This window comes from Vombatus ursinus, unplaced genomic scaffold (genome assembly GCF_900497805.2).
Source record: "Vombatus ursinus unplaced genomic scaffold, bare-nosed wombat genome assembly UNPS02014821.1, whole genome shotgun sequence".
NCBI lineage: Eukaryota > Metazoa > Chordata > Mammalia > Diprotodontia > Vombatidae > Vombatus > Vombatus ursinus.
In genome coordinates, this window is record NW_020954599.1 from 29440443 (window position 1) to 29458165 (window position 17723).

Consider the following 17723-nt stretch of genomic DNA (forward strand, 5'->3'; position numbering starts at 1 on the left):
TAAATGTTTATCACAACACAGTCATAAATTAGCATGACCCTCAATTCTTAACTCTTGCCAAATGACAATTTTATTCTTGGTATGTTTTTGAAAACATACCCACACTCATGCTCAGTGTCTATTTTGAATCTTTCTTTAGATTTGATCAAGCACAGGACTGAGAATCCTGATTAGTTAGCATTTATTTATAAAGTACTTTATGGTTTGCAAAGGGCTGTACATATGTTATTTCACTAATCTTCACAACAACCCTGGAAAAAAGGTTCTGTTGTCATTCCTATTTTTTCAGATGAGGAAATTGAGGCTGAGGGAGGTTAAATGACTTGCCTAGGGTCACACATGCTGAGTAAATGTCTGAGTCAAGTTTTGAACTCTAGTCTTATTCTCTGACTCCTTTATCCACTACCGCACTGTTGATTCACAGAGATTAGTTTAGTATGAATGGCATCTGCTTCTCAGTTTTGTGATTTTGTTGATTAGAAAATAAATATGGAATTTCTGTTCATTGCAGAGGTCAATTAGCTCATCTTTCACTGGGTGGTTTTTTTTTGTTTGTTTATTTTTGGGGGGTTTTTTTGTGATTTTGTTTCTAGCTCAACCAAAAAAAAAAAAAGGTAGCTTATTTGGTGATTTTCATATACAAATCTTTGGTTTTGGTTATTAGGGGAAGGAGCGGAAAGGAATAAACATGTATATGGTAACTACTGTATACGAGGCACTGTGCTAAGCATTCTACATTTCATTTGATCCTCAAAGTAACCCTGTAAGGTAGATGCTGTTATGTCCCCATTTGGCAGTTAATGAGACTTAGGCAAACAAGTTAAATGACTTGTCCAGGGTCACACAACTAGTAAGTGTCTGAGGTCAGATTTGAACTCAGTTCTTCCTAACTCCAGTTCAGTGCTCTCTCTCCATTTCACCACATTAGAAATGATTCCTTCAATTGTGACTTCCAAATTTTTCAGATATATTACAGTGCCCCCCCATCCTTCCCCCTTCAACTTTGTTCCCACCGCCTGGCTGTTACTACTCCAGTCCACACCACTCAACCCCTACTAACAGTATTACTTCAGTAGGAGAATGTAATTATTGAGTGTTCCCCATATCTGCTTGACAGGGTTTTTGTACTCCCTGGTGTAGTGCACATACCCCACACTGGGAATGCCTAGACTAGATGATACGAAGGGGCCTTCTTTTTTAGCTCTGTTATTAATTCATTTCATCATTTATAAGATCTAGCTATCTACTTACAAAAATGCTAAATAATAAAGTAGTATTGATTGATGGATTATAGCAAAAGCCAGCTTGAACAGAATCTGTTCAAAAGAACTCAAGTGATATTAAAATGTCTGTAGTTGCCCTTCCTTTAGTGATTTTCATGAAATCATAGTGAAATGTGGTGTCCTGTCTCTTCTCCCCCTTCCAACTCCATATGCATATGTTAGAGTGTCACAGGGGAAAACCCGAGCTACTAATTGCTAAGAAGGTTCGCATCCCAATTCCACAGAATTCAAATTGATATTGATTTAGAGAATAGAATCATGTTTTTCTCAACCAAGGAAATCAGTCTTCAGGTTTTTAATTTTAATTTCAAAAGTAGTGGCTGAAAAAGGAAAATTAACATAGTTACCACAAAGAAACACTTGCTTATGCACTTTTTTTTTTTTTGCTTGTGGCAGGTATGCTATACTTTGTAACTTTATATTTTAACCTTTTGAACTCTCAAGATGCAAGGGACAGACGCTGAGTTATGCAAGAACATTGAGTTACTTCATAGACATTATAGTTTAGAGATAACAGGGCAAACCAGCAAAAGATTCTTTTACCTTTTCTGGAAAGGAACACTTGCAGATTAGCCTGAAATTACAAATGGAAGCTAATGTACTGGGATTTTCTTTTGATATGATTACACAGGTCTTGTGAATGCACAAATCCTATCACTTCTGAGCCCATTTCCTCAGCTACCAGATTTGTGTGCCTATGTTTAAAGCCCTCCAAGGAATTTAAAGTGCTATATAGATGGGAATACTGTAGCCCAGACAGTAGAGGCCAACTCTGGAGTCAGGAAGACATGGTAGTGGCCTCTGATGCATATTGGCTGTACTGACCTTGGCCAGGTCTTAGTATCCCAACACACTAAGACTCTAAATTAGAGGAAGAGTTGCTGCCCTTGTTGATAGAAGGAGTTTCCACACTGGCAGATCTGGGACAACCTTTGCTATCTTCTCTTCCCCCACCTCACCCTCCAGTTCTTTTGGGGAGGGGGGGACAGAAAAATTCATAAAGATACCTTACAGTGAGTTTTGTTGTTATCATTATTATATTTACTGGTAATGGTAATGAAGCACATTATTTTTGCCACCATGCATCATGAACTTTTCTGCATCTCAAAAAAAGTGTCTTTTCTCTGTTAATAGAACTCTCTCCTCTGAGTTAGCATGAATGAATTTGAAGTGTCTCTAAAGGGGCTAATGATCTCTTATCTGTTTCCTACAAAGTAGATATCAACATCTCTAAGAATATGTTTAAAGTCTTCTTAGTAATGATCTGAAGGAAGCCATTTGGCAGATGAGGTCTAGAGTCTAGATAGCAGGGCATACTTACAATGAAATTCTACTATAGGAAATTCCAAAGCAAGTAGCAAAGTCCTCTTGTTATGGTGGCTGCTTTCCTGGACAAAAGGTACTGGAGAGCCAGTGTCCAGCCTTTCTGTAGGGAAGGAACAGATGAAAAGAGATACTTGGAATGGAGTAGAGGAGCAGGAGAAAAAGGTGAACTAGCGCCTTGCCTCTCCCCCCACAGAGCCTCTCTTTCCAGTCTTCATAAACTCAAATAATTTGAAACTGCATTAAGATTTTTGGAATACTGTGTATACCTAACAGGGGAGACTGGGGCAGCTTTATTATCTTAATTTTTTTATATACAATATATACAATAAATTAAGCAACTTTATTGGATAAAATTTAAATGCACTACCCCCACCCCAAAAAGTAATATTTATGAAGAATACAAAGTCTTCTCCTGGATGGAACAGAAGAATTCTTTTCTTTTTTTTAAAAAAAAAATAATTTATTTTGAACTTAAATGTAAAAACTTAAATGCATAATAAGAAAAGAAAAAGAAACATAAACTTAAATACAAAATAAGAAAAGAAAAAAAAGCATTGCCATGTGCACAGCAGAATGTAGGAGAAGATTCAGAATATATAGCAATAAATTTCCATTTCAAGAAAGCGTATGTAATAAATACTACACATTGTGTTGAGAGCTGTCCATCTTTTTTTTTGCTTCCTTGTAAGTTTTCTTTTGTTCTCTGCTGTGGAGGAGTTCTTTTCTAAGGTCTGCCTTGTCACAGGTTAAGGTTTGCGTGCTAGTATTTACATTTACCAAAGCAGAGTAATCCTCTCACCTTTCTCACCATGATGTCTCCACCACAGTGAAAAGAGGAGGGATTTTTCCAAAGGAAGAATAGCAGACAATGTCTTTTACAAAATTCCTTTAAAAAGTCTTCCTTCCTCTATCATAAAGTTATTTGAATAAAATTTTGGCAATGAATACCTCTAGACACAGCTTTGAATGCAGCTATGAGGAGTTTATGAAGAATTTTTTTGAGGAGTCATGAAATTATGAAATAGTAGAGGTGTTTTATGAACTTTGGGGTGACCTAGGAATCTGGTTGAATTATTATTTTTCTTTCTGGGTGAAATACTACAAGTGTAATAATCATTTGATCCTCACAGCAAATCTGCAAGGTGTGTTCCCATTTTACAGATGAAGAAATTGAGAGGGAAGGGAATAAGCAATTATGTAGTACCTACTGTGTGCCAGGTGCTTTAGAAATATTAGCTCATCTGATGCTCACAACAACCCTGAGAGGTAGGTGCTGCTAATATCCTCGCTTTATGGTCAAAGAAACTGAGGCAAACAGAGGCTGAGTGATTTGTCTGGGCTCACACAGTAAGTGTCTTGAGATCAGATTTGAACTTAGGTCTTCTTGACTCCAGGCCCAAAACTCCATTCACTGTGCCACCTAGCTGCTTCTGAAGCTGAGAGATTTACCCAGGGTCACACAGCTCTTGGAACTCAGATCTTCCTGACTGTCGGTCTAGTACCATGCTCATACGGGATCCTACATTGAAGCCTTAAACCAGAAGGGATGACATGGAGGTATATATCCTAAGAAAAGGCATGGATGGCAGTAGGAGTAAGACTTTTAGGGGCATTTTGCCATCTGTAAAATGGGAATAAGACTAGCACCATCTTCTGTAAAATGGGAATGATGCATTTGCAGGTTTGTTGTGAGGATCAAATGATTATTACAGTTGTAGTATTTTACCCAGAAAGAAAAATAATAATAATTCAGCCAAGTTCCAAAACCCCTTAATGGTGATGCAGATGACTGAAAGGTCAGTGAAGGCCAGCCCCAGAGCCCAGAGAGTATTCTTTGAGGGGCCTCTACAAGAAACTTGATATCCCATCCACCCTCCAGTCCTCACAGATCATAAAAATCTGATTTCCTACATGGAGGGAGGTTATATTTATTTAAACATTTATATATATTTAGAAATGCAAGTGATGGCTCCTGATGGTGCTTCTGCCCTCTATAAGAACATGGTTATTTAAGCTGAAGAAGTGCTTGAGACAGAATATCATTAAGCATTCATGTAAGTGCCTGTGGTGTTCCAGGTTCAGTCCTTGCCTCCAAGGAGCTTACATTCTAATGGCTGTAGCTATGATGGTTAAAGAGCTGACTTGGGAGTCAGGTTAGAATCAGACAAGTAGTACAGTAGTATGATCCATGGCATCTGTGGTCTTTGCCTCTGTGTGTGTCCTTCTGGGATTCCTCTGGGAGCCATGGTCCAGCAACTCAAATATTTCCAACCCTTTCAGCTTGAGGTTCTGATGGTATCAGTGTGCTGCCGCGTCCAGACACAGATCTAACCCCTGAGAGTTTAGGGATGATGCGTTGTGCCCCAGATTAAGCCTAGAGCTACATATCTAGCCATGCTGGCTGAGCTCACTTCTCCACTCTCCAGAAAGAAGGCTCCTGCCAACTTGTAACAATGACATCCTTCATCTCTGCCAGAACCAGCTTCCTTGCATTGTCTTCAGTGCAGGGAGACACACAGGCAGGTTTTTATTTGTTCCCTAAGGACTCCTCTCTGAGGTCAGGGTGATCTGAACTAGATGTTGTTCCCTCTGTGACCCCTTTTGAGGTCTTTGCAGTTTCAGAAGTCCTACTCACCCTTGACCCGTTTTTTAATCCAAGGTTACAGGTTGTTAAGTCTGGCCCCAGGCTAGAATTCAAGATTCTGTTCCAACAACCTCAACAAGTTTTTCTACTTCTCCCATGTGAGGTGTTTCCAAAATCTTAGTGCAGTTTTAAGATTTAGTAGCTTTAAAGACTTTGTGGACGCCCTGTACATACACAATCCGTATGTGCAGAGGCTTTTTGTTTGGTAAACAAAATATTTAAAATTTCTGAATTGTTGGCTCTTCCAGTCCTGTTGATGACTTTGACTTACACAGGTATTAAGAAAAAGTAAAAGTGAAGTTTTAAGATAGTTGTTGAGGTTAAATCTCCTTCCGGGAATGTGGCCAAAGAAGTGGAGGTTTTTGAACATCATCAAGGACCATTAAGCAGGTGCTTAATCAATACTTTAATACTTCATTTTTAAAAATCAATTCAGTTTGACAAGTATTCCTCAAATACCTTCTGGGTGGTGTTGGGCACTACACAAAGACAGACATAAAACAGCCCATCCCTTCAAAGATCTTCAATTATAGTGGGGAGAAATAGTATCTAAAGAAGTAAAACAAATATAAATAAACACAAAAGAATTGCAGTTTGTGGGGTGGGGGGTAGCATTTTAGAAAGGGGGAGGGGTCTCCTTGTGTAGGAGGTGGCTTTTAAACTGAGCCTTGAAGGGAGCTAGGATTTTCGAAAGGCAGAAAGAAGGAAGGAGGACATTCTCAGGCAGGCTATACAAGGTCTTGGAGACTGGAGATTGAATGCCATGGGGTAGGGAAGAGAAAACAGACTCATCTGACTGGAATTTAGAAGAGCTGTATATAGCTTGGCTGGAGTGCAGAGGACATTATGGAGAGTCAGGGGTCATCAGTTAAGATATGGATCACGACTTACCTGTTCCTGTTCGTTTTCTGCAGTTCTTTTCGTCTACATCTTCAAAATAACCCATAAAGGATCTATCCATTCTGTTGGGTTCCTTCTAAGCTTTTTTTTGTCCCCCGTCCCTACCCCGTCCCTAATTTTCCATGCCTATTAGGACAGCACTTAGGTTATCTCTGGGGTTTTTCCTTACTCTCACTATGTGAAAGACCATCTTTCCTGGATGACATCTTTTTGTGCCACTTCATATATGCAAGTCCTCACTGACTATAATGGCGTCTTTCTCATGGCCACTGTGTCTTGCCATCACTCTTTTATTCACCCTCAATGTTGGTTCTTCCAAGTTTGTGGTGTTCTGTGATTTTATTTAACTGTCACGGCAAGGGTGTTGGTGGTAACATTTTAATACGTGTTAACTAATAATGACATTTACTACGTTCACAGCTCTTTACTTGACACTGGAAGACATGCAACTTTTAGGTGAGACATGGTCCAGACATAGTTGCTATTCTAATGGAATGTTCAGTTTCATAGGAGTAAGATAGGACACAAACCCAGAACATTATAATGTACAGGATTGCATGATAAGTATGTTCTAGAGATGAAGAAGAAAAAGCTGTGTAAGGTGTGAAGGTCTTTGCCACAGGGGGGCAATTTAGGGAAGGCTTCATGGAGGAAAAGACTTTTGAGTTGGTCATTGAAGGATGGCCAGGAATTTGGAAGAGAGAGAGGCAGAATGTTGAAAACACTGAGATTAGTGTGAACAAAGGTGTGGAGGTAGAAAATCGCAGGGCATGTTTGGGATGTAGAGAGGAGTTGTTAGAAGTAGTAGCAGCAGCATGCTGGAAGAGAGTCTGGAAAAATAGCAAGACACCGCCATGTTGTGGAAGACAATAAGTGGCAGACAGTGATAAGTGGTAATGCTTTTTGATTGCACCCTGCATAATGTAAGTCCTTCTTTCCATCATTTCTTAATAAATTTTGTGGAAATTAAGGAAGAATAGGAGTAATAAATGAAATCCCATATGATTTCACCCAGATGTTATTTTAATAACTTGTTTTGTCCCCAAGCCAGTAGATTTTTAGGGATTATTTCCAGTCTTTGCTTCTACTAAATATTGTCATAGCTGCCAAAATCAGCAAAAATGAGGCTTCACCCTCCGCTCCCCACGCTTTTTTATCTATCTTCCCTAACCTTTGAAGAGAGCTGTTAACAACAGTGAAATGAAGGATTATCCAGCAAACAGAACTATCTCTCTGGGATCCTGGACATGACTCTGTTTGGTTCCTATTTCTTTGCTTGTTAAGGTTTCCATCGAAAATGAAGTTAAAGTTTGGAATAATAGCCTTCACCCCACTGTTCCAGGAGCCCCTGATCAATTTACAGTAACCTTGCTTTTATCTCTGAGGGCTAACGAGTTATTTATCATTCATAGGTCTCATCACAACCACATCAAGAAAACTAGACCGAGAACAACAGGACGAACACATACTAGAAGTAAGCATTTTATTTCTTTTTATCTTAAAAAAAAGCCAAAGGGGAGAACTCACATGAAGTTTCTGCTAGAGTTATCAGTTGTCTGGCAAAGAAAGAAGTTGGTCGATGTGTGATGTGCATTATGGGAAGGTTTACAATCTTCGAAGGGTTCTACCTCCTCAGTGTTAGTTTAACAGCCTCTTACAGCTTATCATTCACCAGTTACGATGGTTTATCTTCAGTCAAGGTCCGAGGTTACAAAACTAGCCTGAAAAGGGCTGAGGTTGAAGGTACAAAACACAGAATAACTACGTAAGAATTAATAAGAGCAAGAACAACTGGTATAATATCTGCAAAGTACTTTACGAATATTATCTAATTTTTTATCCTCAAGACAACCTTGGGAGGTCGGTACTGTTATTATTCCCATTTTACAGACAAGGAAAGTGAGGCATTACAGAGGTGAAGTAATTTCCCCGGAGTCACACAGCTAGTTAAATGTCTAAGACCAGATTTGAACTAAGATCTTTATGACTCCAGATTTAGCTCCCTGCCCACTGGAACATCTCACTACCTTATGAAACAAATTCTGATATGAGAGGCCAAAATAGAAATGGAGAATAAGGTCTGGGGCTAAGCGAGAAGAAAGAAAGTGGATGCAAGAAATAGAACAAAGTAAATCTGTTTCTCCATCACAGTCATCCAAGGGAAAGAATGACTATTTGAGTATATCTGTCAATTATCTGTGTGAATGGATCCGCCGCTGGTGTGGATAATTGAGAATATGTTGTATACTTTTATAAAGCCTAGACACGTTTAATAATTATGAGTGTTCCAAGTACTCTGTATCCATTTCACTTTTAACCACCTCTTTCCTCCCTTTAATGTGAAAGTCATAAAACTTTCATGGTTTTTGATGGCTACTGCAGTAGAATTATTTTAGCGTCAACAGTCTGCCAAAGGGCAGACCCAGGACAACTGTATTCTCTTCTCAGAGTAGCATTCTATCTTTTGTTGCACTGAGCATGGCTCCTTGGATTTCTTTGTGAGAGAGAGCACCAGAGAGTGTTGAGTTGAACAGCTCGCAGAACTAATCTAGTAGAAGATTAGGGAAAAGGAACAGGTTGAGTGAGGAAAAATACATAGAGCAGTAAGTCTCATCTTGTCTGTCATCCTGTAATAACTGATGTCCCACATAATCCCTGCGCTCGAGGAGGAGAGAAAACATTCTTGCATCTCATTTTCTTTTATTGCAGTAGATAAAAAAAGTGTGGAGAAAGAAAGGGGGAATGCTTAGTAGGTGAAGAAGACTGATTCATTCCATTCAGGAAGCTTATGGTTTGTTAAAACCAAACACGTTTTCGGACCTCTGCTGTTCTGAACAAATTATCTGTTCAACCTCCTTGGAAACTGTTGTATCTGCTTTGGAGGTTCTGGTCCCCATGTGGAGAAACGGAGTTCAGTCTTAATAACTCTCAGTCCTCAAAGGTCATTAGAGAGTGGAAACATTGCCATTTCTTTCCTTCTGATCCATGGTACTCTGTTTATGTAAGTTGCATAATTGTTTTTGATCTTTGGTTATTGCGCTATCATTGCAATTGATTTTGTGGTATCCATAGCGGAGATTTCTTGCAGCCTGTGGTAGACTGGATTTTCTGCTGGTTAGTGAATCTAGTATTTTAAGGGACTGTAATATTAGTCCTGTAGCTCCACTGTCTATGGATATGGTTGTCTACTCCCTCTGAAACCTAGATTGTCTTTGAGAGTTTCTGTGGCAAAAAATGTCCATTGTCCTATAGCCAACATAGTGATGAACCTCTCCAAACCTAGCATTGCCAGTCTGGAGTCAACAGATATAAATAATCCATCACTTGGCCCATATTCTAAGCCTTTCCATCTTGGTAAAATAATCCTAACAATCATAACTATTTATGTAGCAATAAAGGTTTACGTATTCCCTTATTTGATCAACAACCTTGTGAGGTAAGTGATATTATGATATTACAATCCCCATTTTACAGATGGGAAAACAGGTTGAGAGATGTTACTTGTCCAAGGTCCTGTGACGGGTTAATGTCACTGAAACTCACTGTACTAGTGTGTTGATCTACGCCTCTTCTATAGCTTAGAGTGTTAGAAAGTTCCTGGGGTGCTAAAATGTCCTTTGCCCAGAGTCACAAAAGCAGTATCTGTACGGTGGAAGATTTGAACTAACGCCCAGGACAGATCTTGAACCACTACGCTATGGTTGCTGCCTCTTCATGGAAAAACTTGTGAAACTTATGAAGTTGTAGGATTTGTTATTAAAAATTACAGATATACCCTAAAAGGGAAATGTAATTTATGATTTTGATATCAATGCTTAATGCTTCCAGAATCATTTAATCACTGTAGGTACATACTTCACTGATGTAGATTAGAATCTTTCCATACCTTAGGTGACTTTGTGAATTGTGGTTGTAGGGGGAAAGCCCATTACTTGATAGCTAGCAATCAAGTGATAAGCTTCTAAAAAAAAAAAGAAATATGTTCCATAAATTCACCTATGTCTTGTTCATTCAGAGGAGAGACCAGACCTGTGCTTTCATTGATATAGAGAACTTAGCAATGCAGGTCAGCAACTATTCTGTTAGGAAGGAAAGAAGGGAAGGAAGAAGGAAAGAAGAAAGAAGGAAAGAAAGAAGGAAGAATTAATTAAGTACTTCCTGTGTGCCAGGCACCATACAGCACTTTACAAATATCTCATTTGACCTGTCTCAGAATTCTTCTAGAGATCAAATGAGATAATATATGTAAAGGGCTTTGTAAAACCTTAAAGTGCCATATAAATATAAATTATTATTAATTAGCTGTTTTAATTCCTCAAAAGTATGTGATCTACTCTAGAAATTATCTACTCTGGAAGAATAGAAAAAAGAGGAAAAATGAGTTATATTAAGGCTGTTGACTCCTTATTCTGGGGTAATAAGTTTATTTCCATATGCATAGCTAATAATCTCAACTAAATGCATTCCTGAGGGCTTCTGTGGTCCTCATACTCAAGTGAGATTCTTTGGAGGAGTTAGAAGAGAAAACATTTTCATATCTCGTTGAAATTCCATTCCCATTCAAATTATCTTAGATTTCACGTTCTGTGTTAAATTACATCTTTTAAAATTGGAGTGTGTGATCTTTTCAAGATTGGAGGCAGAGAGGGAAGCATTTCTGTGCAAAGAAAATTAAGCAGACATCATTTGAGAAAGTAATAGGCTGAAACATATTAAGGGGTTACTACTAAAACAAAAACTAAGTGAGAATTTTTTTTCAAAATTTTACTGTTATGCTCATGAAAACTAAAGTGACAAGATTGAGGTATAGAGTAGGAAGTCAGTTGTTTTTATTTTGTTAAAGGGTACTTACAATATCTGTGGCACGTAGTTGAGGGTCCTGATATTAAAAATAAACTCTAGGGGCAGCTCGGTGGCGCAGTAGATAGAACTCTGGCCTTGGAGTCAGGAGGACCTGAGTTCAAATGCGGCCTCAGACACGTGACGCCTACTAGCTGTATGACCCTGGGCAAGTCACTTAACCCCGATTGCCTCACCAGAAGGCGATAGATAGATAGATAGATAGATAGATAGATAGATAGATAGATAAACAAACAAACAAACTTTATGGATTTCTTTCATGCTTCCGATTTCTCTCTACCCGATATATTCTTTATGCCAGTACCTTCTAATGTAGCATTCTGTTCCTTGTCCTCTGTTTAAGAATCTTCTGTGTTCTTCATTGCCTTCAGAATAAAATAGAAACTGCTTATTGTAATAATAATGATGATGATGATAATCAGTGTTCCGTACTGCCTAGAGAATGAAATAGACTAAAATAATAATAGACTAAATAAGTAATAAGACTAAAAATACTAAAAGCTAGCTAATAAATAATAGCTAGCATTTATATAGTGTCTACTTGTGTGCCCAGCACTGTGCTAAGTGTTTTGCAGTTGTATCGTTTGATTCTCACAACAACCCGGGGAGGTAAGTGCTATGTTTACCTTCATTTTACAGTTAAGGAGACTGAGGCAGACAGAGGTTAAGTGACTGGCTCAGAGTCACACAACTAGTAAATGTCTATAACTAAACTTGAACTCAGGCCTTCCTGACCCCAGGCCCTGCATTCTGGCGTTGATGTAATGCCAACCCTTCCAGGCACACAAGGTCCAACTGAGGCTTTCAGGCAGGAAGTGATCCCTCACCTCAAAGTTCTCAAAATACTTTGTATTGACATCTTCTTTGGAGTAGTGACATTCCACCTTAAGCAGCAATTCACTTTTTAGAATTATTCTATCTAAGGTGAAGATTAACTTCTATTCTTTTTTTTATTTAAACAGGTGACAGTGACAGATGATGGTAGTCCTCCAAAGTCAACCATTGCAAGAGTGATTGTGAAAATCCTCGATGAGAATGACAACAAGCCTCAGTTCTTACAGAAATTCTACAAAATCCGCCTCCCGGAACGGGATAAGCCAGAGCGTGAGAGGAGTGCCAGACGAGAACCCATCTATCGAGTGATAGCTACAGACAAAGATGAAGGCCCCAATGCTGAGATCTCTTATAGCATTGAAGATGGAGATGAACATGGCAAATTCTTCATTGAACCAAAAACCGGAGTTGTTTCTTCTAAGAAATTTTCAGGAGCTCGAGAATATGACATTCTTTCAGTGAGTCAGAATGTGATTGCCTTCCCTTTTAAGCTGTACAGCTTTTAGAACAGGCTTTCTCTAGTTTCTTCTATTTGCTCTTTTAGATCCAGGGCATAAGTGACTTCAGTGTTTGAGACCTAACTAATATCAGATGCTGCCTGATAATGTATCAGAAACATGAGTTGCTTTTTTTTTTTTTCCTTTTTTTCCAACTGTGATTTCTTCTGCTTGTTTCTTGTACTAAGTTCATTTAATCAAGGACTTTATCTTCTTATCAAGCTTTAAACATCTGGTAAGCAGACACAAATAGTAAACTCCTGAGTTTAAACTCTCATCATGAAGCCTAGCCAACCATAGCTTTAATTAATGGGAAAAAAGTCACGGAACATTGATTTTGTTAATGATTGTGATTTTTAAGTTATATATAAATGTATGTTTTTTTTTCTTTCCTTCCCCTCCCATTCCCCTGAATTTTGTAGATTAAAGCTGTTGATAATGGTCGCCCTCAAAAGTCATCAACTGCCCGGCTTCATATTGAATGGATCTCCAAGCCCAAACCATCCCCTGAGCCAATTTCCTTTGAAGAACCTTATTTTTCTTTCACTGTAATGGAGAGCGATCCGGTTGCTCACATGATTGGAGTGATTTCTGTTGAACCACTTGGCACACCCCTCTGGTTTGACATCATTGGTAAGGGCTCCTTCAAGTTTTCATTGGAATTTCAGAGATTCAACTTCATAGAACTAGACCTGGTTTTTATCATTATTGTACTCAGTTCCCATTAGCACATTGGCCTAAATAAAGTCTGCAAGGAGAGACAGAAAGAATTTCTTTCCAAACTGCAACTTTTTATTCTAAAATGTCTGGCAATAAATCAGTAGATTTTTTCAAAAGGGCTTATAAATTATGTTTTGAGTTTCCCCAGCAAATGTTAATAATTCAGCAAATCCATGATGTTAAAACTAACTTTTTCCCTACTGAATTTCTCTCTCTCTCTTTTTTGTTTTTTTTGTTTTTTTTTTTTTTGAAGTTTTTATTTGAAAGCTTATAGCCAAGAATATAAGTTCTTAGGGCAGCTAGGTGGCATAGTGGGCTTCTTCCTGAGTTCAAATCCAGCCTCAGATGCTTACTAGCTGTGTGATCCTGGGCAAGTCACTTAACTCTGTTTGCCTCAGTTTCCTCATCTGTCAGATGAGCTGGAGAAGGAGATGGCAAACCATTCAAGTATCTTTGCCCAGAAAACCCCAAATAGGGTCATGAGGAATTGAATATGACTGAGCAGCAAGGAGCCTTGAATTCTTACTTTCTGCCCAGTGAGGTGGCTTACTGTCAGTTGTTAGTACTATGAGTGTGGGGTGAGCTCCTGCTAACATTGTTAATAGTGGCTCTGTTGCTACTAAAGTTTTGGGAATCTAAGGAAAGAAATTTACATGAAAAAGGGGAAGGTAGAACATGGGAATAAGCATTCATTTTTCAGTTCTGATCCACTCTTTGTGACCCCATTTGGGATTTTCTTGGCAAAAATACTCGAGTGGTTTGCCATTTCCTTCTCCAGCTCATTTTACAGATGAGGAAGCTGAGGCAGACAGGGTTAAGTGATTTGCCCAGGGTCACACAATTCTAGTAACTGTCTGAGGCCAGATTTGAACTTAGGTCTTCCTTACTCCAGATCCTGCACTCTATCCACTGTACCACCAGCTGATTCTAGGCCAGTACAATGTAGAAGAATGACTGCTGAATCAAACGAAATACTCTGGTTTAGATTTCTACTCCAGGGCTTAACAGCTATGTGACTTTGACAAGTCTTCACTTATTTGAGCCTTAGTTTTATCTGTAAAATGAGTATAACAAAGTATGCACTGCCTACTTTTTGCTTACTCGCTGTGGGACCTTGTCAGATTTTCTTCCCCTGCCTGACCCTCAGTTTCCTCATCAACAAATGAGCATGGTAATATGTGTATACCCTACATAACCCATTATGAGAAAGGTGCATCATAAAACTTAAGGCCCTGGGCACCTTAAAACATGAAAGAGTGTTTGTGGCATGATAAAGGGCTAGCCTTCAACTTAGGATGGTCTGGATTCATTTCCTGCCTTGGATGCGTATTAGCAGTTACTCTGGCCACATTGTTTAATCTCCACGCCCCAGGCCGTTTTCTTAGTGTCTAAGTTACAGATAAATTGCCACTCTTCATCAGTAGAAGTTGTGCTGATTAAATTGATATCACAGGTCTTGACCAAAATGTGCATGTCTCTTCTCCCTCTCCCCCTCTCTCCTTCCCTTCCTCTCTTTCTCTCTACCTCCCCATCTCTCTTTCCCTCTTTCTCTCCCCCCATGTATATATGAGAGAAATATGTATATATATGAGAGAATATTCTTATGCCTTTATAATATTATAGTTATGAAATGTGAATTATTGCACATATGAAGAGACTGAAATATGCTACATCCCAGTTGTGGCTTTTCTAGGGGTTTTGAGCCACATTGTTTTTGATATTAGTTTACAGCTCACTAAAGTGAGATGTGAAAATCACCCTGCAAGCAGCTTACCTAAATAGGTCACTAAAATTATCCTTAATTCATCATTTCTGAGTTATTGTTGGTTTTTTTTTTTTAATGTAAAGGAACAAATTTACATACTCTAGCATCTTTTCTTTCCTGTTTTCAAGACTAAAGCTCTCAGACGGTGAAAGATGTGTACATGAGTTGTCTTGGCTACTTAAGGTGGATAACAACTCATTTTTTCCCCTGAAAGTACATTGTCTTCTGTTGATATTGACATTCTGATGATTAGCAGCACATGTGATTGCGCTTTCAGAGGGCTGGTTATAGGAATCTATGGGGGAAGGCCAAACGCTCTAAACGCATCGCTGCAGGAGGTTGAGGCACACGGGCTGCTCCCCAATCTAGACTCTCTGCCTTCAACACGGAGAAGAGAGTTCTGCTATTTCACCTACCCCGGCCATCGTAGAAAGTTGTTAACATTCATCATTAGTCACATTAACAAGTAGTTTAGTTTTAAGATAAAAAGTCAGTTGCTTAATGAATTGTTTAATAATTGCAATAGTACGGTTGGACTGTTATTGTTCTGTCCCATTCCTAAGTCTTCTGTTGTGCAGATCTCAGTGCACTACTGTCCTTTCTTGCAGTTTGAATTAATTTGATTGCTTTCCCACATGTTTTCTGCTTGTCTTCCATGCTCGCTTGCTTCTTTTTGGCTGTGCCAGGAGACAGTCTTGCTAGAGAAGTTTTTTACATCTTTCAGATGGCTTGTGACCTGAACTATACAGCAGAAGGTATCTGCTGAGATCACATAATTTATTACTGGATTATGAGATCTAAAATAATTACGGTGTAGAACTCATTTATTTTCGGGGGTGGATGGTTGTCTTCATTCTTTTTTTTTCTTTCATGACACAAGCATAGTCTTCCATTCCAAACATGAAATTTGAATGAAACTTCATTTAAAAACATAAATCAGAAGCTACTTTTTGTCCTCATTGCGTTGAATTATGTCTGGCAGTATTTCTTTGATTCCCATCTCATTTCTTTTCATAGTTAAAAACAGTGAAATTCAATGAAATCCCCAAATGTAATCTTGTAAGATCTTAAGTTTCCATGTTCATGTATGAAGGATGGATATCTTGGGTTGTAACTGAAGACATATTTGAAAAAAGTGCAATTAGGACAAGTAGCGTTTGTTTCATCTAACATTGGGTTAGACAGTGTTTAAAATGGAGAAATTATTTTTGTTGTTAGAATCCAGACCAGTTAAATTCAGGGTCCAATATTTATCACCATTAACTGCCTTAACAGGCTTATCCTGTTAGAAAAGTCTGCTTCCTAGCATCATGGTTATTATTAATGAGCAATTCAAATCTTAAATGACTGACTCCTGTCACTAATATGGATGTCTCAACATAGTAACTCAAAGGAACATTTGGAAGACCTGAAATGTAATAAAATGAATTGCATCCAGAAAAGATATTAGTGATGTATTAAATGCTCTTGCTTGCGGATTCCAGGATTTCTCTAATTTTAAAGTTTTACTTTCACTTTACTGTCATTTCCATTCCTCTTGCAACCTACAGTAGTCTCTGAGCCACTTTTTTTTTTTTTTAAAGCAAATTCCATACCAGTTAGTAATCAGCTGTTGTCACAACAGCCAGTCTAGGTGTTTTGAAAGTTGAAGATGATCTGTCTAGGTTTAAGTGGCTCAGTACCAACCTTCCACTCTTGGAGGATAACATGAGCAAAGTCCTCAAGAAGAAAGAGGCCAGAAAGAGAATGGGAGATAGACATTTATATGGTGGCTACAGTTATATGAGATAAAGTGAGAAATGTAGGTCTGAACCAGATTATAGAAAACCTCAGCAGGATAAATTTTGTATATTTCTATAACCAATGAGGAGGTACAGAAATCATGGAGTCTCATAGTAGGAAAGGAAGTCAGGTCACCCAGTCCAACAGTGTGTTGAAAGATTTGTTTCATCTCCATTAAGTACCAGAGTCCACAAATTGTGTGTGTGTGTATCTGTGTGTGTGTGACTGAGACCAGACAATTGTTTTTTTACACTTATCTTTCCACTATTTTAAACAAGGTGGCAACTACGACAGCCGCTTTGATGTGGACAAGGGCAGTGGCACTCTCATTGTAGCCAGGCCTCTTGATGCAGAACAGAAATCAAGCTACAACCTGACAGTGGAGGCAACGGATGGAACCACAACCATCGTCACTCAGGTAATGTAATTTACTGGTGTGATTGTTGAAGGAAGACTGTTCCTTTCCAGATCTGTGAATATCATATTCCTAAGTAGTGTCTGTATAAAATAGAGGTGATGGATTCTGATATCAAACAGTCCCGGTAGATTATAATATTTGCATTCAATAAGGAAATGATGTAAAGTAGATGATTCATTTACATTGTAGACCTTGTTTGTTGGTATACACCTGTGGACCTTGTTATTGTGGAGGGTCAGGCTGCTGGATCAGTTAAACTCTGGCGTTCAGAGCTACAGAAAGGTTAAAGCCAGTTGGGTTTCAGAACTAGTGCTGTCAGGGACTGCTCGGTAGCTCAGTTGGATAGAGCACTGGCCCTTGAGTCAGGAGGACCTGAGTTCAAATGCGGCCTCAGCCACTTGACACTTAGTAGCAGTGTGACCCTGGGCAAGTCATTTAATCTCATTGCCTAGCCAAAAAATAATAATAATAATAATAATTAAGGCTATTGCCATGTGATGTGTTTCCAGAAGAGGAGGACTACAGAGCGGCCCATATCAGAAACAGAGCAAGTCAGAGCTTCTGCCATTCTTCAGTGGGGTTAGCCCTTGAATGGCTGGGGTACTTCCAAGCCTCGGGAGGGATAGGAGACCCAGCCCCCCCCAAAATAAACAAAAGAATGAAAGAACAAATTAATTTTATTTCATGCCAGTTA

At 38.8% G+C, this 17723-nt stretch overlaps 1 protein-coding gene across 3 annotated transcripts in view; it reads left to right on the plus strand.

Moving 5' to 3' along the window:
- The window catches only part of FAT1 (FAT atypical cadherin 1), a 171848-nt gene that overhangs the window by 94691 nt on the left and 59434 nt on the right, over window positions 1-17723 (plus strand). For all 3 annotated transcript variants that reach the window (XM_027837365.1, XM_027837367.1, XM_027837366.1), the window contains exons 4-7: window positions 7566-7627; window positions 11976-12305; window positions 12767-12977; window positions 16890-17029. In XM_027837365.1, the coding sequence (XP_027693166.1) occupies window positions 7566-7627; window positions 11976-12305; window positions 12767-12977; window positions 16890-17029 (743 nt within the window). The remainder of the gene's footprint in view (window positions 1-7565; window positions 7628-11975; window positions 12306-12766; window positions 12978-16889; window positions 17030-17723) is intronic.